The sequence below is a fragment of the Bos indicus genome, chromosome 22, assembly GCF_029378745.1.
Source record: "Bos indicus isolate NIAB-ARS_2022 breed Sahiwal x Tharparkar chromosome 22, NIAB-ARS_B.indTharparkar_mat_pri_1.0, whole genome shotgun sequence".
Classification (NCBI taxonomy): Eukaryota; Metazoa; Chordata; class Mammalia; order Artiodactyla; family Bovidae; genus Bos; species Bos indicus.
Window position 1 is genome coordinate 16,430,596 of NC_091781.1, and position 25,094 is coordinate 16,455,689.

Sequence of the window (25,094 nt, forward strand, 5' to 3'; positions counted from 1 at the left end):
TGTCTGTAACTCCAGGGATTTCTTGTCTTTCTTTCTATACCAGAAGTTTCTGGGACTCCCCTGGCAGTCCAGTGGTTAAGACTCTGCTTCCACTGCAGGGGATGTGGGTTTGATACCTGATCCAGGAACTAGATCCCACATGCTGCACAGCATGGCCAAAAAGAAAGAGAGAGAAAAAAAAAAAGTTTATTTGATATTCTTGTACATCGGTGGTCCAAAAAGTTTTCATGTAAAGGGTCCAAGTGATAAATAATTCCAGCTTCTTGGACTGTGGATTGTATGGTCTCTGCCCCCACTACTCATCTCTGCTTTTTGTAGTAAGAAAGCAGCTGTAGATGCTGTGTAAACACATGAGCATGGCTGTGGTCAAGCAGCACTTGGCTAACCTCTGGTGCAGACTGTCAAAAGACCAAGGAGTTCCCCACTTGTTTTGGAGAGGTTGGTTGGAGGCCTCTTTGGTTCTAAACAGAAGAATCAAAATGCATATATTGGCAAATTAATTTCCTTTCTCTTTCAAAGGAGACAGTGGTTATTCTTACCCCACAAAATAGACTCCCTGATCATCTCATCATGGTAAAAGCAAAGAGGTTCATGATGCCTTTTCCGTTGGATAAGTCAGAAGAGTATGGGTCTGGTTATTCATTCATTTACTGGATTACTACTACTACTGCTACTACTACTACTAAGTCACTTCAGTCATGTCCGACTCTGTGCAACCCCATAGACGGCAGCCCACCAGGCTCCCCCGTCCCTGGGATTCTTGAGGCAAGAGCACTGGAGTGAGTTGCCATTTCCTTCTCCAATGCATGAAAGTGAAAGTGAAGTTGCTCAGTTGTGTCGGACCCTCAGCGACCCCATGGACTGCAGCCTACCAGGCTCCTCCATCCACGCGATTTTCCAGGCAAAAGTACTGGAGTGAGGTGCCATTGCCTTCTCCGTTTATTGGATTATGACCTCTTTATAGGATATATGTAATACAAGGAGGAGAAATCATTAGCATTTCCTGACCCTATCTCTTGGGACTTACTATAAGTTTTTGGAGAATGGAAAGCTGCAGGGATGATTAGAATTATGACATCACCAATGTGAGATTGTGATGTCATAGTGTATAGGACTGCCTTGTGATGAGTCTGTCCTTAAGAAGCAGAAACAACTGGAAATGACTTCTTAACATATGAAATAAGAAAAGTAGGAACCTTGTACTAGTCACTATCAATGGTAAGTCCTCTGCTGCAGCCTCCCAGGGGAAAGTGACTCAGATATTGGGGACTTAAGAGTGAACAGTCCTTCCCAGTGGGCAGACCCAGCCTAAGAGAGGAACATGGGAAGCTTGGGGCTGTCAGAGATTTCCCTCTCACTCTGGAGTATTGGGTATTTGATTTGATTGGTACTCAGCTCTTGGCCTTTTTTTTTTATTATTATTATTAAAAAAATTTTTTTGACTCTGCCAAGTCTTAGTTGTGGCATGTGGGATCTAGTTCCCTAATCAGGGATAGAACTCAGGCCCCCTGCATTGGGAGTACTGAGTCTTAGTCACTGGACCACCAGCGAAGTCCCCATTAGCTCTTGAGTCTTGCTAACACCATGTGGGTTTTGTGAGACTGTGAACTCCTTAGAAGTCTTCTGATAGACATTTATTTGAAAGAGCATTTACTGTGATAATAAAACACAAATGGAGTTGTCAAACCACCTCCCCCTTCTATGAGGACTGTTCGGAAGACACAGGGTTGAATTTCTCTGAAGAGGGTGGAGCCAGGGGAGCTCAGGCCAGCCATGCAGTTCCTCACCCCTCTTTAGTGAGCAAAGACAGGGGAAGGTGATACCAAGGGAGGTGTTTGCCCTTCTTCATGGGGTGGGGCTGTCAGTCACAGGAAAAAGCAGTATTAGGTGCATATATGCTGACCCCAGTAGTGAATCGGGATTCCCTGATAACTCAGTTGGTAAAGAATCCATCTGCAATGCAGGAGACCCCGGTTCGATCCCTGGGTTGGGAAGATCCCCCGGAGAAGGGAAAGGCTACCCACTCCAGTATTCTGGCCTGGAGAACTCCATGGACTGTATAGTCCATGGAGTCGCAAAGAGTCAGACACGACTGAGCGACTTTCACTTCACTTCACTTCAGGAGTGAACCAGCCCAGCAGGGCCCAGGGCTGCTGCTGCTAAGTCACTTCAGTCGTGTCTGACTCTGTGTGACCCCATAGGTGTCAGCCCACCAAGCTCTCCTGCCCCTGGGATTCTCCAGGCAAGAACACTGGAGTGGCTTGCCATTTCCTTCTCCAATGCATGAAAGTGAAAAAGTGAAAGTAAGTCGCTAAATCGTGTCCGACTCTTAGCGACCCCATGGACTGCAGCCTTACCAGGCTCCTCCATCCATGGGATTTTCCAGGCAAGAGTACTGGAGTGGGGTGCCATTGCCTTGTAAACAGATTAGAGACCTAAGTGGGGCATAGGGAGGGGAAGGAAAGAGTCTCTGGTTCTAGGCATGATGGCACAGGGAAAAGAAGCCTCCCCTCCCCTCCAGCACACCAATTCTGGAAGCCTTCGGACTCTTGGTGGGATGCAAGTGTCAATTTGTTTGGTCTTCATCACTCCAAACCATACAAACAAATATATGACTCAAAAAGCATTCTTTTAATGGTTAAAAAAAAAAAATTCTTGAACAGGCAGTAGTAAATGAAGACACACAAGGAAACGTGACCCAGCTCCAAGCTGAAGTGAAGAGACTCAAAGAGCAACTGGCCCAGCTTACTGCAGGGCAAATGCTACCAGAAAGCTTGCGCACCGTAGGTAAGATGAGCTCAGTGTCCTTTAAGCTGAGGAGATCTAGGTGTGGATGTAGTATGGGAGCCCTCCGATGACAGGCACAGCACTGTATGGCTATCCAGATTGCCCACGAGTATCTGTTCGTGTTTATTTCACCTGCATAGAAACCAGACGTGGTTACTACAGATACTGAATTCACAGTTACTGCAGGTGCTGAGTTCTGTGAGAGGTGTTGTAGGGGGCGGTGTAGAAGCAATTTTGAAAATGCATCCCTAATAAGTGCTAAAAAAAGAGATACTAGTAAATCACTCAGATCCATTTCCGGATTCTGTCATATGTAATCTTTATATGTTTACTAAATTGGATATCAGAGACTTACTTTTCTTCAAAGAATAGCTAACTTGTAGACTGAGTTAATTTGAAATTCATCATGTGGGGATGAGAGTCTGATTCTTTTAGAGTAATAGAGAGCAGTCCATCAAAGGCTATTCCAGCTCATTGCTGATTCTTAAAATTTTAGAGATAAAACATTTTTCCTATTTCTTTTTCTTTTTTACTGGACCCATTACAGATAAAGATGAGACTAACTACATCAAGTATTTCCGAGAGGCAATGTTATTCTTTAAGAAATCTGAACAGGAAAAGAAGGTAGGAAACTTTACTATAAAGGGGATTCAAGATATTTTAGGCTTTCACTGTCTGGAACTTTTCTGAGTAAAATATATGGCAAAAGTCAGTAAAACAAAGGAAGACTGAAACACTTAATTTTGACTTTGAGATTAAATGTGAAGTTAGTGTTTGTTGCTTGGTTTGTGGAAATTTAGGGAAGCCCAGTTATTTTTTATGTCTAATCAAATTTTGAACTTCTTAAGTCTCTGGTAGAAAAAGTTACGCAATTGGAAGATCTCACCCTCAAAAAAGAAAAATTCATTCAGTCGAATAAAATGATCGTGAAATTCCGAGAGGATCAAATAATGCGCCTGGAAAAGCTCCACAGGGAATCCCGGGGAAGTTTTCTGCCCGAGGAGCAGGACCGTTTGCTGTCGGAACTGAGGGATGAGATTCAAACTCTGCGAGAACAAGTGAGTATGTGACATTCACAGTAATTCTAAAAATAAGAGATTCAGGATAAGTATAAGTCAGTCACCAGACTGGTCAGCAAATTCTTGTAATATAATGCAAGAGAAAGTGTTTTAAATGAATTGAACTGACAGTATCATTATATAATTCAAACACTCCCCCACCCCACTACTTATGTGCGTGCACACACACACACACCCCATTTTTCTAAAATAGTAAAACCTGAAGGGAAAAGGGAGAAAGTTGTGATATTGCTGCTGTGGCACTCAGCCCCGGCAGGCCAGGTACAGTTCCTTCCAGGGGGCAGTTGGGGTTATCAGAGTCAGTTTGCAGTTGAGCTCATCAAAGTTTTGTTGTTTTTCCTTTTCCCTGGGAGGATGGATAGTTGACACCAGGCACATTATTAAGAAACAAAGATAATCTCTTATCAGAGTGTACATTTTTCAAGAGGTCTTTATGCATTTTCAGACCAATACAGATATTTTGGCTTTTATTCCTTTTGTGCACAAAAGACAGCTGCCATATACACTTCTCTGCACCTCACCCTTTTCATTTACTGAATCTTGAGTGGCATTTCGCTGTAGTCATTGGAGAGCTTTCTTATTATGTTCAGTGTGTTGAAGCAGTCTCCCTTGCATGAAGAGTCTGCCACAGGGTACACCCCGTATGCTTATTGAAGATGTCTGGGTGAGTTTCAAGAGTAGATGGAGAAGTTTCAAATTTTCAGACCCAAATGTGGACTTGAGAGTTGTAGGATATGCACATATTCAGTCTGATCATAAAAACTGAGGTGCTCTCCATAGTTCCTGTGGTGTCCACAGTGTTTTCTGTTGGTTTTTAGAAAAACTTGTTCTCTAAAATGGTCACGTTTGTAAATATATGTCTCTGATTCTTCCATGTCAAAGATAGAGCACCACCCCAGAGTGGCAAAATATGCTATGGAAAATCATTCCCTCAGGGAGGAGAACAGAAGACTGAGACTGTTAGAGCCTGTGAAAAGAGCCCACGAAATGGACGCCCAGACCATTGCAATCCTGGAAAAAGCCTTCTTCGAAGTGTCTGGAACAGAGAAAAATGACAAAAGTAAGACATGATTGTGTAAACATGTCTTCTAGGGGCAGGGAGATTGTTTATAAGGACCTTGATATTGCCTTGCCCTGAGGGTTTGCACTTAGCCTCCAGACTTGGTGTGCAAATTTCCTATGTACATACTTTTTCTTCATGTAGGCTAATAGATACCCACGAGCAAGGGAATACTCCTATATCTCTGTCTTGCAGATCTTGGTACTTTACATTTTTATTAAATGGAATTTTCCTGTGTTAAGTATTTGAAAAGTGCTTAACTAATGACAATCTGAATGACTGTAGAGCTGACATCTTTATCCCCCTGATTAACAACTATATGGTGTGAGAGATTGGTCAGAGCGGTCAGACTCACGGTCCAGCCAGCACAGTTTTTGATCCTGATGTCTTGTTTGCGGGTCATCTTGCCACTGTCGGTTCTGTTAGTTATACATTAGTTCTTTAAGTTTACTGTTACTTTCTGAAAAGTGGTTTAGTTAGTACTAATCTAACTTACAGGCTTGGCAGCTATTGGTATTAATGCTATGGGATTTGGTGACAGAATGTTTGCTCATTCTTTGAGTAGTTTCGTGGCCTTTTATCATATTCTGTTTCAGTCCTTGTTTCTTTTTAGGTTGAAATGAATTCAGTTGAAATGAAGATACTTCTAATCTTTTTATACTGCAATGATAAAGAAAAAAAAAGTTTTATGAATTTCCTTTTCCAAGCCTTTTTCCATTCTGTTATGAATTAACAAAAGAATAAAATTCTTGGAATATGGCTTGTAGAGAGACCATGATTTTGGATGCAAAGTTAAAATCAGATTTTTTGTATTATATATCCTACAGTGCTCTATATTTCATTGGCCATTTTGGCCTCTATAGTACCTTAACTTACTATCTTCCAAAGATACTAATGGTAATTTCTGGACCTCACTATCTTCTAAACATCAGTCTCTGAACAATTTTTATGTGGTATTTTCCCATACTGAAACTTAGTGGTACTCTCTTCAACAAATTCAGTCATCTAAGGAATTCCTAAAAATTAGTATTTTCTACTTGGTAAATGATACCAAGTTCTTTGAACTGGCTGCCTTTGCTGTTTATCTCCTTTGCTAAAAATTCATTGACTGCTGACACTAATTCATGCAAAATTCAACTGGTGATACTTCTCTATCCAGCAGTGTGGGTGTTATACTTCAGTCATTATTTGTTCTTTTCTCTTAATGGAAAAAGTGTTGCTTTAAATATGCCCCTTCATCCTGTTGCTTCACAACTTCACAAAAACAACTTTTAATACTCTTCAACACACTCTGTTGTGTCTTATGTCTCCTCTTGAGTTATAGGCTCTTGTATTTTAGGGTTCATTTTCCAATGATTTCTCGTTTTCCCTCCTTGTGCTTCAAAATTGATACTTGGCAGAGAACTTAGAAATTGTATTCTGTGATTTTCTGTCTTTCAAAGGCCAGGTTGTTTCCTTATTATCAGGTCAGCAAGGATTCTCCCCAAAAGCTCTGAAAGAGCCGTGTTCATTAGCAAACACTGAGAAGTTAAAAGCACAACTCCTGCAAGTTCACACAGAGCTGAATAATTCAAAGCAAGAGTATGAAGAATTCAAAGAACTAACTAGGTAAAGTATAAATACATATTCATACTTACTGTTTCAATGTCCTTTAATGTTGATTTGTCTAGTGTTTAGCCTGGTTAGGATTTTAGTTGAGCATTTACCTTAAATATTCTAATATAGCAGCTAACTTGTTTTGACATGAAGCAAAAGGGCTTGCATCTTGCTCTTTTCTTTTTCTTAAGTTATTTTTTAAAAACTGAGGTAAAATTGACCTAAACTTCTAGTCTTTAATAATATATTTAGTAAACTAGATGATACAAATCTTTGAAGGGATATACCTATTGAGATGAGTATCTGTTAAACTTATTTGTGAATTCTTTATCTGAGCACAAAATTTAAATCATTGCTGTTGTGAATTATATTGGTATTTTTAGAAATTACAGTTTTGTTAATATTCTTGATATACTGTGTAAAAGAAAACAGATAAACCACCTTCATATATGCAACTAAGATTAATCCTATTCTAAAAGATAAAGAAATATTTGTTTTAAAAATAATGTAACATGGAATTGTTGTTGAATTATTTGGGCTTTTGAGTTGGAGCATACCATTTGCTAGTTGAATACTTTAAACAGTCATCAATCTCTGAACTTTACCTCACCCAATTGGAAAATGAGGGTAATAATCTGCCAAAGTCTCTGATTAAATGGATAATTATATGTTATGTGAGAGTATAAACTACTCTACAAATGTATGACATTACTTATTACCTGAAATACTCCATTTTATCTTATCTATTAGAAAAAGGCAGGTGGAATTAGAATCAGAGATTCAGTCTTTGCAAAAAGCGAACCTTAATCTTGAAAACCTTTTGGAAGCAACAAAAGTCTGCAACCGGCAAGAAGTTTCTCAACTGAGTAAAATTCATGCGGAAACACTGAAGGTAGGTAATCTGAAGCTTAAATCAATGGTGTCTAATTTTTTTTTTTAACATTTATTTATTTGCTGTGCTGGGTGTTAGTTGCAGCATTCAAACTCTTAGTTGCGGCATGTGGGATCTAGTTCCCCGAGCAGGGAATGAGCCTGGGCCCCTTGCATTGAGAGGGCTGACTCTTAGCCACTGGACCGCCAGGGATGTCCCTGCTATTTTATTTTTAAGTGGCATGGCCTCTGGGTTTACCTTTCTTTAAGTCAGCCTTACTTTCCTCACTACTTTGAACTTTCCACGTATAAAGTGTCCTGTTTCTGGACTTTGTCTTTTCTTCCAGTGTTCTGACTGTCCGCATGGTAATGATGCATTGTTTTAATGACCATACCCTTTTATTTTTATATTGACCAGGGAAATCTTCCTAAATTCTTCTTTTTAACAATGACTTATTGCACATTTATTTTTTTGAATGAAGTTTTTGTGTTGACTTATCAAGTTTTATTTTTAAAAATCTTTTGACAGTTTTGCTTGAGATTGCTTTGAATTGATAAATTTGTTTCCACATGGGCCTTTCTTCTGTGCTGGCTCTGAAGGATACTTTTTCTTTTCTTTTGATGAATTTTCACTTGATAGAATTGTAATTTTATCCTCTGTTCACACAATTACTAAATAAGTTATTCTTTTCATGTGTGCTAATGTTGTTTTCCTAATAATTTTTTGCTGAAGATCATAACAACACCAACCAAGGCTTATCAACTTAGGTCTCGACCACTACTGAAGTTCAGCCCTGAACCAGAGAGCTTTGGCTCTGCGCAAACCCAGAATTCTAGCAACTTGGATAATGATATCTTAAGTGAGCCAGTGCCTCCTGAGATGAGTGAACAAGCTTTTGAAGCCATTTCCGAAGAGCTGAGAATGGTGCAGGTAATGTTCAGTTTTAGAAAGAAATAGACTTTCACTTCAATAAATTTTCTTTATCATTTTAACTCTTGGTAATCTGCAGTGTTTGAACCTGTTTAATATCAAAATCATATCTTTTTAAGGATGTAAGGTCCTTGGGTTAGAAATCAGCCTACTCTTGTTCTTTTAATCCAGCATTTAGCGAGTCACCTTCTGCTGTCCTTGGGGTTTGGTTCTCTTGTGTGTAAAAAGACCAGTTTGCCTCTATCTTTTAGTTCCAGAACTGATTTATAAGACACACTGTTACATATGCTAAAGAAGATGACATAGTTTGAAAGAATCTTATGATAGTTCAAATTTTAGACAGCTTTCTGTGTATTTGAAATAATGCATGAAGTTTGTTTACCTCAGAATTCAGTGATTTATTTTTTTGTACAAGTTTTTCTACTCTCTAGTAAGACTTGAAGCTACATCACCCCAAATTCTGAAAGTTTACCTTTCACGGACAGGGAGGCCTTTCTGGTGAGGTCACTCGATAGAGGCTTGAGGAAGCATCAAAGAAGTCTTAAGATGGCTCTGATGTAGTCTTTGATTTTAATTTTAATCTCTTCTTTCCTTTGTGCTTCAAATTACCAACTTTGACAGGCCACAAGTATAATTCTGAACCATGAGAAATCATCAATATAGTCTGCTTGTTGGCTCCATACTGGCCATACTTGATACCTTTGTCCATATGAGGTTTTGCGTTGTGTATTTTTTAATGCAGGAGAAATGGTGGAATGTTTAAGATGTTCATTAAAAGAATTTTTGACCCCTGAAGTTCTTGTGTTGCAGGAACAAATGAGTGCCCTTCAAGTCAAGTTGGATGAAGAAGAGCATAAAAATGTAAAGCTTCAGCAGCAGATTGACAAACTGGAACATCATTCTACTCAGATGCAGGAGGTGAGATTGCAAGCATGACCTCAGAAAATGTCTGAACCTCAAAGTAAGGAAGGAAGGAAGAGACTTTAGAAAGCTTGGGTCAAGGTCTATTTGAGTTGTATTCTCTTATTATTTCAGCCACTCCTCTGATAAGGAGACACACACCCCTAGTCTGAATTTAAAACTGCATTTGAAAAACAGAAACAAAGTGATTGGTGTGTGTTTTAGCTTGTTAGTATTCCTCTTCCAGTAAATTGATCTCTTTCCCAAAGCTTTTCTCATCAGAAAGAAATGATTGGACCAAACAGCAGCTGGAGCATCTCTCTCAGTTGAACGTCCTTGAAAAGCAGCTTCAAGACACACAGACCAAGAATGACTGTGAGTCTGAACACTGGGAGCTTCCTGATCTGAACGCTGTAACTCAGTAACTTTTTACTGATACGGCTTAGTGTTGTGTCTGTGTTTTTAGTTGGTTGGTCCTGTTTCTTTTAAATTAGACTAGATGAGTAATAGTAATATAAAGGGTCATTTTCTCCAAGACTGCTCTCAAAAAAATGATACAAATATTTGCTTGAAGTTTGAAGACCACTTTGAAAATGCAGTGTCTTAAATGCATGTGATGAATGTTTTAAGAGTTTTAGTAGTGACAAAAAAAGCATAAATTATATATTTGTATATATTTGTAGATGTGGGAGTGTCATTTAATTCCCAGTTTTTCCAGTTTATGTCTCCTTTTATCAAAGTATTTACAGTAGTTTACTAAGACAAAAAAGAGAGCCATTCTCTTTTGTTTGATCTGTTAAAAAGTTGCCCAGTTTTAATTCCAGTTGGAGTTTTTTTAAGAAGACCAGAGTGTTTAATCTATGTTCGAAAGTTCTGGTACATCTCCAAAGGGTTTTCAAAAAGTAAAGATTAGGTCACCTAAAGTATGTTAAAATCTCTTGCATTTTTTCTTATATTAAGAATTTTGATGCACATTCTACAGGAGAAATGTAGAAAAATCAAATGACCTACACGTGAGGGTCAGATATTAACTTTTTTTGGGGGTAGGAATATATCAGAATTCAGGCTTCCTTGGTGGCTCAGTGCTAAAGAGTCCACCTGCCAATGCAGGCGATGCAGGTTCGATCCCTGGGTCAGGAAGATGCTCTGGAGAAGGAAATGGCAACCCACTCCAGTATTCTTGCCTGGGAAATTCCATGGACAGAGGAGCCTGGCCGTCTACAGTCCATGGGGTCACAAGAGTTGGACACAACTTAGCGACTAAAACAATATACCAAAGTCCATGGGTGAGGAAGAGGAAGAAAATGGAAATCCCAGTGTTCCTGGGTACCTCCCAGTTAGTAGTTCAACATTTTACACTCAAAATGGTCTCTTCAGCTTGTTTTTGCTGATTGTGTGAAGGGTACCTATCAAATTTATTTGTCTGTTTTGTAAAAATGCATGTGACAAAAAGCCTGTTTAGATTTATTTTGTGTTTCTTTGTTTTAGTTTTGAAAAGTGAGGTACATGACCTGCGAGTCGTTCTTCATTCTGCAGACAAGGAGCTCTCTTCAGTGAAACTGGAGTACACTTTATTCAGAGAGAGTCAGGAGAAAGAACTCAACAGCCTTTCCGAGAGACACATGCAGGTCCAGCTTCAACTGGATAATGTCAGGTAGAGTTCTGTTCTGCTTTCAAGTTGCCTGATTGGCTTGTCACCTAGGACTACTTAAAGCACAAGTGCTGTTTACCCAGCTCAGGCTAGTTTAAAAAATTCAGGGGTAATTTATTGGGACTTCCCTGGCTGTCCAGTGGTTAGGACTCTGTGTTTTCACTGCTGAGGGCCCAGGATTGACACCTGATCAGGGAGCTAAGACCCAGCACTCTGTTCCAGGTGGGGCCCAGCGTGTGGGGCCACAGGGGGAAAAAATGGTACTTTATTGATACTGGGAAGCCCCAGAGGTGATTTTGGTTTCAGGGACAGACTAGATTGAGTCTCAAACAACATTGTCAGTATGCACTCCCTTCTCTGCCCACCACCCCTGCCAAGCTTTTCTTCCTGTCTTCCTCACTCCTTCGGTGCTCTGTTTCCCTCTGTGTATTGCCCTCGTTCTCTTCTCCTGTTAAGAACCTTCCTCTTTTTGACAGGGAACAGACTGCCTCAGACAGCTCCATCTTCTGTCTTCTGGTGTAACAATCCCTGCAAAGAAATAGTGTCTTTCAGTTGCCATATGTCAATCCCAGAGAAAATTGCGGTTATTCTTACTGGAGTCATCTGCTTACTTTTGGACCAGTCATTTACCAAGGGTTGGCCCAGCCTGGGTGATGTGCCTGTTCCCTCTCTAGAGGGAAGGGTGTGCTCTTACTGGACAGTACAAGGTAGACCAGATCAGTAGTAGTCCCCGTTGTCCACCAGAACGCCAGAGGCTGGCTAGTCAGTCAAGTGCTGGTCATCTTGAAACAAAATAATCTTAAAGATGTAAACTGCTTGTTTCCACTTTTTTTTTTTCTTACTAATTTCAGCCTTTTGCAAAATATAACTTAAAGCTATCCTATGGTTTTGATGCTGCTTCCTGAGTATCGCAATAACTTAATAGTGGACATTTTGATCATGATACTCTGAGTGTGATATGAGTGTGACTCCTCACTCTAGAAAGGCTACTAATAGACAACCTTGAATTTAATTTTTATAGACTTTGCAAAGACAAAAATCTGTAATGCTTGAGTGGTTTATGAATATACAATAAGGAATTAAAAATAGAGGACAAAAACTTGAGGCCTGCAGGCCAAATCATCCATAGACATGTTTTTGTGGGACCTAACCAGTGTGGTGGTCAGGGTTTTTTTTTTTTTTTTTTTTAACTTCTTTTTATTTTATTTTTTTAAAATTTTTTGGTCACGCTGCACAGCATGTGGGATCTTAGTTTCCCAACCAAGGATTGTAGCTCGGAGTCCAAACCACTGGGCCACCAGGAAGGTTCCCCAGTGTGACTTAAAAAAAAAAAGCATAACATTTAAAAAATTGAGATCTTTCCTGTAAAGATCCATATTTCAGCATCCTCTTAAAAATCCAACAAGTGGGTGGCTCTGGGCCCACATTCTTGCCTGGCAGCCATCCTTTAGTGGAGGGGGACCCTGTGTTGAGTTCGTGCAACCTCCACTCCCCTGCACCATCTGCCGGCACCAATGCTGGTGATCAATGGCCATTTATCAACACTGGTGCACTGTTCCTTTTTCTTAGACCTGGCATTTGTTTTGAACATCTAAATCACGAAATCTTATCTTGGCTCTGTCATCAAATGAATTTTGTGTGATCTTTTTGCACTCTTGAATTATTTGATGTTTTATATATACAATTTGTATCATAAACACATATGTTCCCCTTTCCTATATGTATGGTCTTTAGCAATTTATAATTTGCTGTTTCTGCTCTGCTTGGAGTTTGTGGAACCAGATAGTTCCAGATCTGTTAGCCTTCTGTATACAAGCTGGGACATCTGTTTTGAGTGGTCCAGAGATCAGTTCATTGTTCACTAGTTCTTGGATGAACTCTTGATGTTTGAGTGTGTCACTGTATGTTGCGAAGCAGAATGAGAGGGTGAAAACCTAAAAAGCAGTAAATAATAATCATGTGACTTAAAAAGATAGTTCTATCCTGAAGGAATTTATTCTCTTGTTCAGATCGAAGCCACATTTGCCATCTTGAAAAGTCTTTCTGGATTTGGAGAATATGTGCTGAGTGAATAGAGTTGAGCTAGCAATAAAATTAAGTCAGTGGCCAGTCTTTGGTTTACAAAGGGGTTAGGTCTGGACCTCCCTAAATGAGTCTCATCACCCGAAATTACCGATCAATTAAGCATGTCTGGTTGACTCCATGGGAGAAAGAATGAGGAAATAGGTGGCTACAGGCTGACACACTCACCCTGTTTTCTCCATCCCCCTCACACTAATGTTTGTGCATCATGACCATTTCACACAAGTCTGTGAGAAGCTTTACATCAGTCAGGCTTCTGTAAGTTGGGAATGGTCTGTAAATGGGATCAGTGAACTGCAGATAAGTCTGGCGAGCAGAACTTCATTTAACGTCTCTATTTACATTTGTAAAAATGTTTTCCTGATAAAGATTAGAAAATGAAAAGCTGCTTGAGAGCAAAACCTGCCTACAGGATTCCTATGACAACTTACAAGAAGTGATGAAGTTTGAAATTGACCAACTTTCAAAAAGCCTCCAAAACTGCAAAAAAGAAAATGAAACTCTGAAATCTGATCTGAATGTAAGTTAAGAAAGGTACTGGTTATTGATGAATTTGTCCTGGATGTATGACTATTTGACCTATTCCTGACTTGTGTAATGGCCCACTGTGGCTACCACGTGGAAGGTATTCCGTGTGTTTGTTGACTACACGTTAAAATCTAATATAACATTGTCTTTTAGAATTTGATGGAGCTTTTTGAGGCAGAAAAAGAACGCAATAACAAATTATTATTACAATTTGAAGAAGATAAAGAAAACAGTTCTAAGTGAGTGCTATTTATCTTTCCCATGGTTGACTAGAATATCATTTACTACTACATTCTTTATCTTGTGGGGCCTTTTTTTTTTAATTGCTATAGCCTGTTAGGTTTTTGTTTTTTTTTTTAATTTCAAAATGAATACCAGATTCTTTTGTATAAACAGATATATAGAGAAACTTGATTTTTCAAAACATTTAATAGCTGTCTACAGTATTTTTTAAATGAATAGTATTTTTTAAATGAATTGGTGGTGATTAGAATTCGGGACCTTCTGTAAATAAATCACGGTATTTATTATTGGAAGATGGGAACTGGTTTATTTCTACTATAAACCAGTGGAAATTATTTCTGTTCTTTTCTACTATTCTTTCTCTCTCTGTTCCTTTATTCTTCTGGTCCTTAACATGAATGCAGTTGTCTTTCTTCCCTCTCTCAGAGTCCTTCTCCTTGGTGATCTCTCTCGGTCTCTTCGTTTCAGCCAGCAGTAGGATAATGACTCTAGTAAGAAGAATTTGTGTTAGTTTATTCAGCAGATACTTGTAGAGTTCTTACTATGAGACAGATTCTTCTCTAGTTCCTGGTATACAGTAGTGACTCTTAATCTGTTTGGGAAAGATAGTTAACATTTAGTCATTCATTCAGATGCTTAGTGATAGCCAGCAAGCCAGGCACTATTCTAGTAAATGCCAGGACATTTAGAGGTAAGACGATGAACAAAATATCCCCACCCTTAGGAGGTTTAAATGAGAGATAGGTGATAAGTAAATGCTTCATGTTATGTTAGGGAGTCCTAAGTACTCTGGAGAAAAATAAACTGTCCTGGCACGAAACTGGGTTCTCGTTAAAATAACTACTGAAGAAACTAGTTTAAATTTCTGATCCGAGTGAAATGCAATTCCTAACACTGTGTAGGAAGTTCAGTTGCATTGAATGTCTTTTTCATGAATGGACTCAGTTCCCGTTTCCATTGAATGAGTCATGACTAGAAGATAATTCTTCTTTTCCAGAGAAATCTTAGAAGTACTTGAAGCGGTACGTCAGGAGAAACAGAAAGAGATGGCCAAGTGTGAGCAGCAGGTAAATATCCTATACTCTTAACTATGAAATTTGAAGTTTGTAACTTTTATTCCTGGTATCTAAATAGTTTTGTTATAAAAATTGTTCCAGGTTTCAGATATTGAATATTGGTAATAAAAAGATGGAGTTGGTTATATTATTTTCAGCTCTTGTTTTTCTAACCCCCAGATGGCTGTAATATTAATTTGTTGGTGGCTTCCTGATGGAGACCACAAAATCATTGTCTTTTGGCTCGACTTTTTATTTTCAAATATTATACCTTAGTGTACACTGTTTAATACGAAAAGCAGATTTCAACTCTTTTTTTTTTTGGATATATATGCACGGTTAACTTTGTGATTTAATTCTCTTTCTAAAAATATTAATTTCCCCCCATAGATGGCAAAAGTACAGAAACTAGAGGAGAGTTTGTGTGCTAATGAAAAAGTAATCAGTTCTCTGGAGAAGTCTAGAGACGCTGACAAGGTAGGTTGAGGTTGAGGTTATAGCCCCCTGTGTATTCCTTATAAATGCTGCCTTCACATGCTGGTTTCCTGCTCCCAAGGTGATAGGTAGCCAGCATTTCTGTATGCATTTAGGCTGTGCTCATCTTCCAAAGTTCCTGGAGAATGAGGTCTTTTAAGTTAACTTTCCTCATAACTTGAAGTGCCAACTGTTATGTCACAACTGCAGTGTTTCTAAAACACATCCCTGCCCCCTTTAACTAAGATGCCGTTAATGCAACCTTTTCTCATTGATTGTCAGTCCCCTGATGTGAATAATTAGATATACATTCCTTTTATGTTCAGCTCTTATTCATTCATAAAACCAATGCAAATGATGAAAATATTAGAAAATCATTAAAATATAAATTGATAATATAATGTGATGATATTAATAATGTAATGTGACACATGATATTCTGCTAAAATAAAATTGACTTCTGTTGTCCTTTGGAAAGGTAAACTATTTACCATTAAAGAATGGTCTCTTTGCTGTCACTCGGTATGAAGATACCTTTCTGTCCTTGTCAGGAAGTTGTAACTGACCTCATGAGCCAGATCCAGGAGCTAAGAACCTCAGTCTCTGAGAAAACAGAAACAATAGACACCCTGAGGCAAGAACTGGAGGACATCAATGTAAGTTCTTTCGCCAACAAGATATTAAAATTGAGCACAAGACACAAATGCTTCACACAAAAGCAAGGTTCTGTGTTCACCCAGGTTTGGAAATATGTATTGGTGAGAGCTCAGCATGCTTGGGTATCTGCAGAACCTGCAGAGCCTTTAGTATGCTGACATGCTGTGTGCTTCTCAGGAAGGCAAAGTCACTTTGTAGTGTTCTCAGACCTCACTGACCTGAGAGAGTGCCCTCTCTGCACAGTAGGACATTGCTGATCCAGCCCAGATCAGAAACAGATTGGCTGTTGTCTCTGATTCTTAAGGGTATGTGGTGTTCCTTAATTGCTTAAAAAAAAAAAGCATATTTTAGTGATGTTCAGAAATGTCAGTGATTTAAAAAATGAGTTTGTTTTTCTATTATTGGACTTTATCATTTCCTAAAGTAAAGACTTAATCTTTCTGCATATAAACGGTGATGCTTCCTCCGTGCCTTGGGTCAAGGTAAAGTTTTTTGTTAATGTCCCTCACTCCTCTGCTCCTGATGACAAAACCAGGTGTATTTTCACTGATACCTGCAGGATATCAGGTATCAGTGATACCTGATATCATTTCCTAAAGTAAAGACTTAATCTTTCTGCATATAAACGGTGATGCTTCCTCCGTGCCTTGGGTCAAGGTAAAGTTTTTTGTTAATGTCCCTCACTCCTCTACACCTGATGACAAAACCAGGTGTATTTTCACTGATACCTGCAGGACTTTTCCACTTCTCTTTTGGAATTTATACATTTACTGTTCCATTCCTTCATTCAACAAGTAGTTATTAAACTCATTTGTGTTAATCTGGTCAACATCTTAGAACTGAGACTCATTCTTCAGTTACTAGAGTATTATTACTCTAAAAATAAACTGATAATAAGGCAGACAGATCTTGTATCATAATTTTCTTTTCTGTAGGGCAAATACAACTCTGCTTTGGCTGACAAAGAAGAGAGCAAAGCATTGATTAACAGACAGGAAGCGGACATTCTGGATCTCAAAGAAGCCCTGAGACTGAGAATACTCTCTGAGGACATAGAGGTAGATGTTAACACATCATGACTCTTTTTGCTTTTTTTAGTTGTCAGTATGTTTATGTGTATATTCATGAATAAATATAAGACTTTTTAAAAGGAGTAAGTCATAATTAGGACCATTTTCCCTAAGGTATTACATAATTGGTAGATAACACTGAGCTTGTTATATTTTGTTTAGTTGATTTATCTTCATTCATTTGTGCTAACACCATGCTAAGTTCTTGTAACTAACTCTGTTCTGAAAAGGAAGCAGAGTGGAAATTACACTTACTTGGATGTAGTGGCAACAACAGGGAGCAAAGAAAGGGCTGATTAACTTCAGAGTGGCTTCTTGTGTTTTAGCTGAAACAGATTTTGTTTTGTTGTTGATGTAAATGTATTTTTTAAAATTAAGCAGTACTGTCATGTGGTTCAAACTTAAAAATATATAAAGCAATATCCTTGTGTATCCTTCCAGAAATATTTTTGGCTAGTCCTGTATACCTTGATGAGAACTCACTATGTATACTGCTTTGCACTTGCTTTACAAATAGTTCTCTTGCTACCCATGAAACAAATTCAACGAGTATTTACTGAACCCTCCTGTCATACAACCTGTACTTGTTTTGCATTTGGGAATAGAAGAATGATTGAAACACAGTTATTTACCATGAAGCATGCAGTCTAACTTAAGAGGTAGATGTGTTACAAGGTAATAAAAGACTTGGGATCCCAGAAAAGGAAGCAGTTATGCCTGGAGAATTCCTAAGAGCTCCCAGAAGGAGATAGTATTTGTACAGGACTTTGCTAGGGAGGGAAGCATGGCAGTTGTGAATGTTTGTGGAGGATCCCCATCAAGGGGAATAGTTAGTTGTGAGTGGCTAGAGATGCAAGAGCTTAGGCGGAGTAGTTTCCCGAAGGAGAGCTGTAGTGACCCAGGAACCGCTCTGAAGTCAGCAAAATGCAAATTGAAATAAGAATTATTTTTTGATGTTATAACTGGTGAATATTAAGACTTGAAGATACGCAGAGAAAGAGGATTACTTGAACTTTTGGTGAAGTTTAAGTTCAACCTTTCGGGAGGTGATCTGGTAATAACATGTAGCCTTAAATTTTTTGCATATGCTTCAAATTTGCACAGTTAGAAATTTAGCCTAAAAGTAATAATCTAGATCTGGAGGGGGGCATGGCACCCCACTCCGGTATTCTTGCCTGGAGAATCGCCATGGACAGAGGAGCCTGGCAGGCTACAGTCCATGGGGTCAAAAAGAGTTGGACATGACTGAGTGACTAAGCACATCACAAAATAATCTAGATATTAGAATAAGATGCATATAGTAGTGAGAAATTCAGGTCAATTAAAATATTTAGTGGAAGGTTAAATGGTACATCCATAAGATGAAATAGAGCCCACTCAATGAAAATTATATACAGTAAGTCACCTACATATGAACGAGTTCCGTTTCGAGAGTGCATTTTTAAGTCCAAAAAAGATTTTTTGGCCGTGCTGTGTCTTTATCGCTGCATGTGGCTTTCTGTAGTTGTGGCGAATGGTGGCTACTCTCTAATTGAGATGGTTGGGCCTCTCATTGCAGTGGCTTCTCTTCTCTTCTCTTCTCTCTGCAGAGCCCGAGCTCTAGGGTGTTTGGGCTTCAGTAATTTTTGCACATGAGCATCACTCCTGCTTTTACACTTGCTTCTGGACACCCTGGGCTTGAAATAAAGATACTGTACTGCTACTACTATATACAGTAGTATACAGTGAAGTGCACAAAAACACAACCATTTGCAGAGGATGCACACCTGTGACAATGTGTGCCAGACACCTGAACTAACTTCCATGATTGGACATGCAAATATACATTTACACCTTTGAAAGGTCACAACTTGAAGGTTCATATGTAGGGAACTTATTGTCATAAAAATAAGTATATGGGGAGATCTTGTGATCTATCAAGTATATATGTGCATACTATGATGTATATGTAATATTGTATGTTTAATGTATATGTAATATACACTATTATACACACACACACACGCACACATACATGCACAGGGCTTCCCTGGTGGCTCAGATGGTAAAGAATCCACCTGCAATGTGGGAGACCCAGGTTTGATCTCTGGGTTGGGAAGATCCACTGGAGAAGGGAATGGTTAACCACTCCAGTAGTCTTGCCTGGGAGAATCCCATGGACAGAGGAGTCTAGCAGACTACAGTCCATGGGGTCTCAAAGAGTTGGACACAACTGAGCAGGTACCACTTTCACTTTCATGCATGCATATTTGGAAAGTTAGGTGGAACAGATGCTGCTCTAATTTGGTAGAGATTACATACACTGTGGATGTAGGAATTGTGCATGCAACCTCTGGGACTTCTAATTCTCTCTGCCATTTTCTATCAAGCTGCTCCCCGGAAACTTTGATGGCCTGTGACACTAACACAATTAGCTGAGGAGTACTTGTCTTTATAACTGTTTACCTTCCCATGTATAGAATCTATTGGAGAGACAACAGGTAAACTAGAGACCAATGCCTGGAGTCCTCCCAAGGCGAGAGAGATCAGCTTTGATTCCATGGGGGTGAGGGGAGAGAGGAGCAGAGAGCAGTGAGACTTCAGTCTGGCTACTTAAATGAATTTACTGTAATATTTATCTCTAGATGTGATGACTTAAATATTAACTGCTTGGTTTATCTTATAATGGATTAGCATACAAGCCAAAAAAAAGTTTTCACTTAAAACTTTCCTAGCACTTTAAAAATCCTGCATAGTAATGATTTGTAAATTGATATTGGAGTGGCACAATTAAGAGAGTCTTCTTCCGTGGGCCTTGTCCCCTAACAGAAGGACATGCTCTGTGAGGACCTGGCTCATGCCACTGAGCAGCTGAACATGCTCACCGAGGCCTCGAAAAAGCACTCAGGGCTTCTGCAGTCGGCCCAGGAGGAGCTGACCAAGAAGGATGCCCTCATCCAGGAACTTCAGCATGAGGTGAGATGCAGGGGGACCATTACTCAGGATGGGCATGGGGGTGGGGGAAGCAGGGCTGCATTGTGGTTGAGCTATGAGGTCCCCACCTAGGGTAATTCTCCTCATTCAGAAAAGCAGGCTAGCAGGGTGTGTAGCTGGGCTCTTAACAGGTTGCTTCTTTGTGTTCAGACTTGCATGGCTGTCCTTCTACCCACCCTCGACCCTTGACACATGCCAGCAAGTTCTGACTACTATGGCAAAAGGTTATGGCTGACTTCCATCCTCATTTTGGCTATTGTGGTTTTATATTTTGTAATTTTCCTCAGATGACCCTGTGATTACTTGTGAAGCTTAAAAAGAAAGTTTCTTTTAAAGTGGAAATAAATTTGTGAGAGAAATTTCAAATTATCAAACAGGTCATGAAAAAAATAACATAAGAAGTCCATTTCCACATGCCCAGGGAAGATTGTCTATTCTAATTGGATCATGTCCCCATGTTATTATCTAATCTGTAAACTCCTGTTCAATTTTCCCCAGCTAAATCAAAAGAAAGAAGAAGTAGAACAGAAAAAGAACGAATATAACTTCAAAATGAGGCAACTAGGACATGTGATGGATTCTGCTGTCAATTATCCCCAGGTACTTTTCATAAACGAGTGCATTTCAGGAGGAATAAGCGATTTTGTGAACAACGAAAGCTGAAAATTGCTAAGACTAGCTTTGTCTTTACAGAAAAAGATTGTCACAAACACCTTCTCTGTGTTTTTGTTTTTGATGAAAAGGTACCAGTGTTTTATTTGTTTTACTTGGACAAGAATTAGGATAACAAACGATGTGTGGCCTGTGTATTTTCTGCATGTGTGACATATACATTTACCATGAAATCTTTGTAACTACTTCATCAGGTATTTGGATGAAATTTGATTTTATTTTAGAGCCCTAAAACACCACCACATTTTCAAACACATTTGGCAAAACTCCTGGAAACGCAAGAACAAGAGATAGAAGACTGGAAAGCCTCTAAGATTTCTTTGCAACACCTGATAACAAAACTCAATGAAGAGAGAGAAGTCAAAAATGCTGAGATTCTCAGGATAAAGGTAACTGGGTAATTTTTTTCAATGAATTTAATGTTGCAAAATAAGCAGTATCTTTCATGATGACTGAGGATCCACAATTCAAAAGGAACAAAACTGAAGTGTAAGATGCAGAAAAGTTTTCCTCTCAGCCCAACTCCAAGCTACCTGGTTTGCTGTCCCTGAAAGTTCTGGGTGGAGTCAGTTTCTGAGAGCTTTTCAATGCATGTATAGCCAGGTGTTAAAACAGTCTCCCTGTCCCTTTTTTTTTCCCTTGTGATGGTGTCATATCATACAGGCTGCACCAGCTACTCTCATGACAGTGCTGTGAGGCTTTTAGATCTTTGCTGGTTTAATAGCTGGAACACATTATCTCGTATTTTTTAATTTGTGCTTTTATTATTAAGAGTCAGATTGAGCATCTTTTAGTTTTTTGCTTCTATGAGCTATATATACTTCATCCATTTTTCTGTTGTTGAACTTTTTCTTAATGAGCTACAGGTGTTCTTCGTATATTAGAGAGATTTGCTTTTGTCTGTGATAGTGAAAAAGTGCTTTTCTCTTGTTTGCCATTTCTTTAAAGTTCCTTCTAAGGTTTTTCACCTCACTCGTGGAGGGTATGGTTTTTGTGTGTGGGAGAGTGTGTTTAGGGCGAGGTTATGGCTAGAAGGTGTGTGAAGGAGTGCCTGGGTAAGTGTAGTGTGGGTGTGCCTGGGTAAGTGTAGTGTGGGTGTGGGGGGCAGCGGGTAGGGAGGGTGTGATGCTCCATAGAAGATCGTCTGTGAGCTCATCGCTCTGCAGTGAGTATTTGTTTTAGAACAAAATTACCTTACTATGCGAATAGGATAGAGGGGATCATTTTTATTACCCAGATCGATACAATCTTGGTACTTAGAAGAAATTGGGTCAGGTTAAAAGAAATAAAAAAATAGATAAGCAGAAGTAAATCAATATGGTTGCTCCAGGATTTAACCTGGTAGGTAGTCCAGGGGTTAAGAATCCCCCTGCTAATGCAGGGGACACAAGTTGGATCCCTGGTCTGGGAAGATCCCACATGCTGCGGAGCAGCTAAGCCCATGCACCGCAGCTGCTGAGTCCATGCGACCTCGAGCCCATGCTCTGCAACAAGAGAAACTTCTACCATGAAAAGCCCAGGCACTGCAACTAGAGAAACCCCTTGCTTAGCAATGAAGACCCAGCACAGCCAAAAATAGATAAATAAAATAAAAAAGAACATTCCTTACAGACAAGTATTTATTTCTTCTGGATGGTTGTGTTCATGATTTTCAAGTTAGAATACAGTTAAGTGTTTTGAGGCTGTGGCACATCAGTTTTTTTAAAAAATTAGAATCTATGAAATAGAATCAAATAGAATATTTACCAAAGTAGATAACTTTTGTTCATCTTTTCTCATAAAGGAATTTTAATGATTTAATTAAATCATTAAAATCAAGTTTAATTTTGATGTGATTTTTTGTTTTGTAATCATTAAAATCAAGTTTAATTTTGATGTGATTTTTTGTTTTGGTGCCACAACAAGGTCTTCCTTGCAGCACACGCGATCTCTTGTTGTGTTGTCACGCAGGCTCCAGAGCCCTTATGTTTAGTTGTGGTGGCTCACAGGCTTAGTTGCCCCATGGCATGTGGGATCTTTGTTCCTCGATCAGGGATCAAACCCATGCCCCCTGCAACGGAAGTCTTAACCACTGGACCACTAGGGAAGTCTGATTTGTGTGATATTGATAAAGGACTATGTTTAAGACAGTAGGGATATGAAAATCAATCACATTCCCAGCCCCCAAGAGCTTCTCATCATCTCCTTTTTAATCCAGTGATATGCAGAACAGTGTTCAGTGCGTGGAGGGAACTTAAAACACAATACCTGTCTTAATATGGCCTGGGGAGCAGAATAATGTCTACTATCATATGTTTTCTGAAAAGACCTGATTTGATGTTTTTAGGAGCAGTTGTGTGAAATGGAAAACCTCCGCCTGGAGGCTGAGCAGTTAAGAGAGAAAAACTGGCTCCTGCAAGGTCAACTGGACGATATCAAAAGACAGAAGGACAGCAGGTAAGAAAGAGCCTCAAGAGCTCTGTGGGCTGAATCTTGGCCTGCCTGGGTACCACTGAGTGAATGAGGTCGGAATAGGTTTCACAGCGTGTGCGATGTTTCTCGATGATCCAGGAGCTGCTTCATCAGTTGCTTCTCCATCAGGTCTAATGAGGGGGTTTTCCAGAGATGGAGAAGGTCATCATGATCTTGCCCACCCTGATGACCTTTTTATTGCTGTAGAGCTGTTGAAATTAATTTCAAATATGTGAAATAAATACTTGAACTAAACTGTCTACTTGTATCTGAAAGAGGGGTTGGAGCTTGGGGAGCAGATATGTCAACAAGATAAGGCTTAAGGTTCTGCCTGCAGAAAAAGAATTTCCTTGGTTTTGCTTCATGGCTTCCAGTGGAGAGAAAGCTTCTGGGAAGAACTTTATAGAGGGGTGTTCTCTTAGGTCTGGGTAGGTGAGTGTGTGTGTATGTGTTGGTTTTGACTCAGGCAGCTTTCTAGTTGTATCTGCTAATGGCCCAGCATCTTGTCAGGGGCAGCCACACCCGGGCTATGTCCTCTCTGTTGCTTGAAAGCCGTGTGATATTGGACTAAACCTGAGTCTTTAGCACTGAAAGCACAGATTCCTAACTACTGGACCACCAGGAAGTTCCTCCTAGATGGTTCTTTCAAGTTTTAGTGAGCAAAGGAGATGGTAATTTTATTAAGCGTCCTCTTCTAGGGATTTACCTTCCCCTTCTGAGTGATTCTGATGTAGGTAGCTCCTAGTCTGCTCACCTAGTTTCCATATGCTCCACCCCCATGTCCAGGCGCATTAAAGAAAAGCATTGTACATCGTATACTGTCTTTTATCAAGAGTTAGTTTAAGCATGGAACACAGAACATTTTCAGGTCATTTATAAAACCACAATTTAAAATACTCCATAGCCTTGTGTTCCTTATATGAGGAGCCATACAGAACCTTCTTCATGAAAGATTAGAAGAAAGTTACAGCCCAGGGGTCAGCCTGTTTGATAACTGATGTTTCATTGGAGCAGTCAGATTCCTTCATTCAAATACCACACACCTTGGCATTGTTGTATGTGTAGTAGATGTGAAATTGACTCTTGAATAAATTTGACAGTGTTTTCCCATCCTCCCTTCCTAATCTCTGTAGCAGACAGAATCATTCAGACAGTCAACAGCTGAAGAATGAAGAAGTGATCAAAGAAAGACTTGCTAAAGTATGATTTTTTTTTTAATATAATAGTTGTTTTCCTTGTCTGAGACATGCTTTTATAATTAGCATTCATGGTTATATATTTTAGAAATCATTTTATTATTGAAATTTTGTCTTTTTTGTATTCCCACTGTTAAGTTTGATATTTATCATCATTATTTGGCTATAGTTGAAAATTGAGAGTGAAGTAGTCTTCATGCCTAAATAGTAAGCCCATTGTTCACATAGAGTTCTCCATTTAGAAGCAAGTATCCTATTTGAAGCATTAAAGGGCACAGTACGTGTGTGTATTTGGGATTATGGAAAGGGATATCCTCCCATTTTTTTTTTTTTATTTGAAGTATAGTTGATTTACAGTATTGTGTTAGTTTCTGGTATACAGCAAAGTGATTGTTATATCTATATATGTATTCTTTTTCATATTCTTTTCCATTGTGTTTTATTATAAGATATTGAATATAGTTCCTATACTATACAGTAAGACTTTGTTTATCTGCTTTACACACAGTAGTCTATATCTGCTAATCCCAAATTCCTAATTTATCCCTCCCCCCCTTTCCTTTTTGGTAACCAGAAATTTGTTTTCTATGTCTGTAAGTCTGTTTCTGTTTCATAAATAAGCTCATTTGTATCATTTTTTTAGATTCTATCTATAAGTGATACCATAAGATGCTTGTCTTTGTTTGACTTACTTCACTTAATATGATAATCTCTAGTGGAGAAGGCAATGGCACCCCACTCCAGTACTCTTGCCTGGAAAATCCCATGGACTGAGGAGCCTGGTGGGCTGCAGTCCATGGGGTCACTAAGAGTTGGACA

The 25,094-nt window shown here is 39.2% G+C and overlaps 1 protein-coding gene across 4 annotated transcripts in view; it reads left to right on the forward strand.

The window, feature by feature from the left end:
* KIF15 (kinesin family member 15) overlaps positions 1-25,094 on the forward strand; it is a 56,833-nt gene that overhangs the window by 27,584 nt on the left and 4,155 nt on the right. For 3 of the 4 annotated variants that reach the window (XM_070776210.1, XM_019984377.2, XM_070776211.1), the window contains 21 exons: positions 2,664-2,787; positions 3,335-3,411; positions 3,636-3,845; positions 4,749-4,926; positions 6,369-6,534; positions 7,273-7,414; positions 8,126-8,323; positions 9,134-9,241; positions 9,493-9,598; positions 10,712-10,877; positions 13,326-13,476; positions 13,638-13,723; positions 14,725-14,794; positions 15,173-15,259; positions 15,808-15,912; positions 16,849-16,971; positions 19,792-19,938; positions 20,455-20,556; positions 20,853-21,017; positions 22,955-23,064; positions 24,213-24,279. In XM_070776210.1, the coding sequence (XP_070632311.1) occupies positions 2,664-2,787; positions 3,335-3,411; positions 3,636-3,845; positions 4,749-4,926; positions 6,369-6,534; positions 7,273-7,414; positions 8,126-8,323; positions 9,134-9,241; positions 9,493-9,598; positions 10,712-10,877; positions 13,326-13,476; positions 13,638-13,723; positions 14,725-14,794; positions 15,173-15,259; positions 15,808-15,912; positions 16,849-16,971; positions 19,792-19,938; positions 20,455-20,556; positions 20,853-21,017; positions 22,955-23,064; positions 24,213-24,279 (2,688 nt within the window). The remainder of the gene's footprint in view (positions 1-2,663; positions 2,788-3,334; positions 3,412-3,635; positions 3,846-4,748; positions 4,927-6,368; positions 6,535-7,272; positions 7,415-8,125; positions 8,324-9,133; positions 9,242-9,492; positions 9,599-10,711; positions 10,878-13,325; positions 13,477-13,637; positions 13,724-14,724; positions 14,795-15,172; positions 15,260-15,807; positions 15,913-16,848; positions 16,972-19,791; positions 19,939-20,454; positions 20,557-20,852; positions 21,018-22,954; positions 23,065-24,212; positions 24,280-25,094) is intronic. The other variant, XM_070776209.1, reaches the window with a different exon arrangement.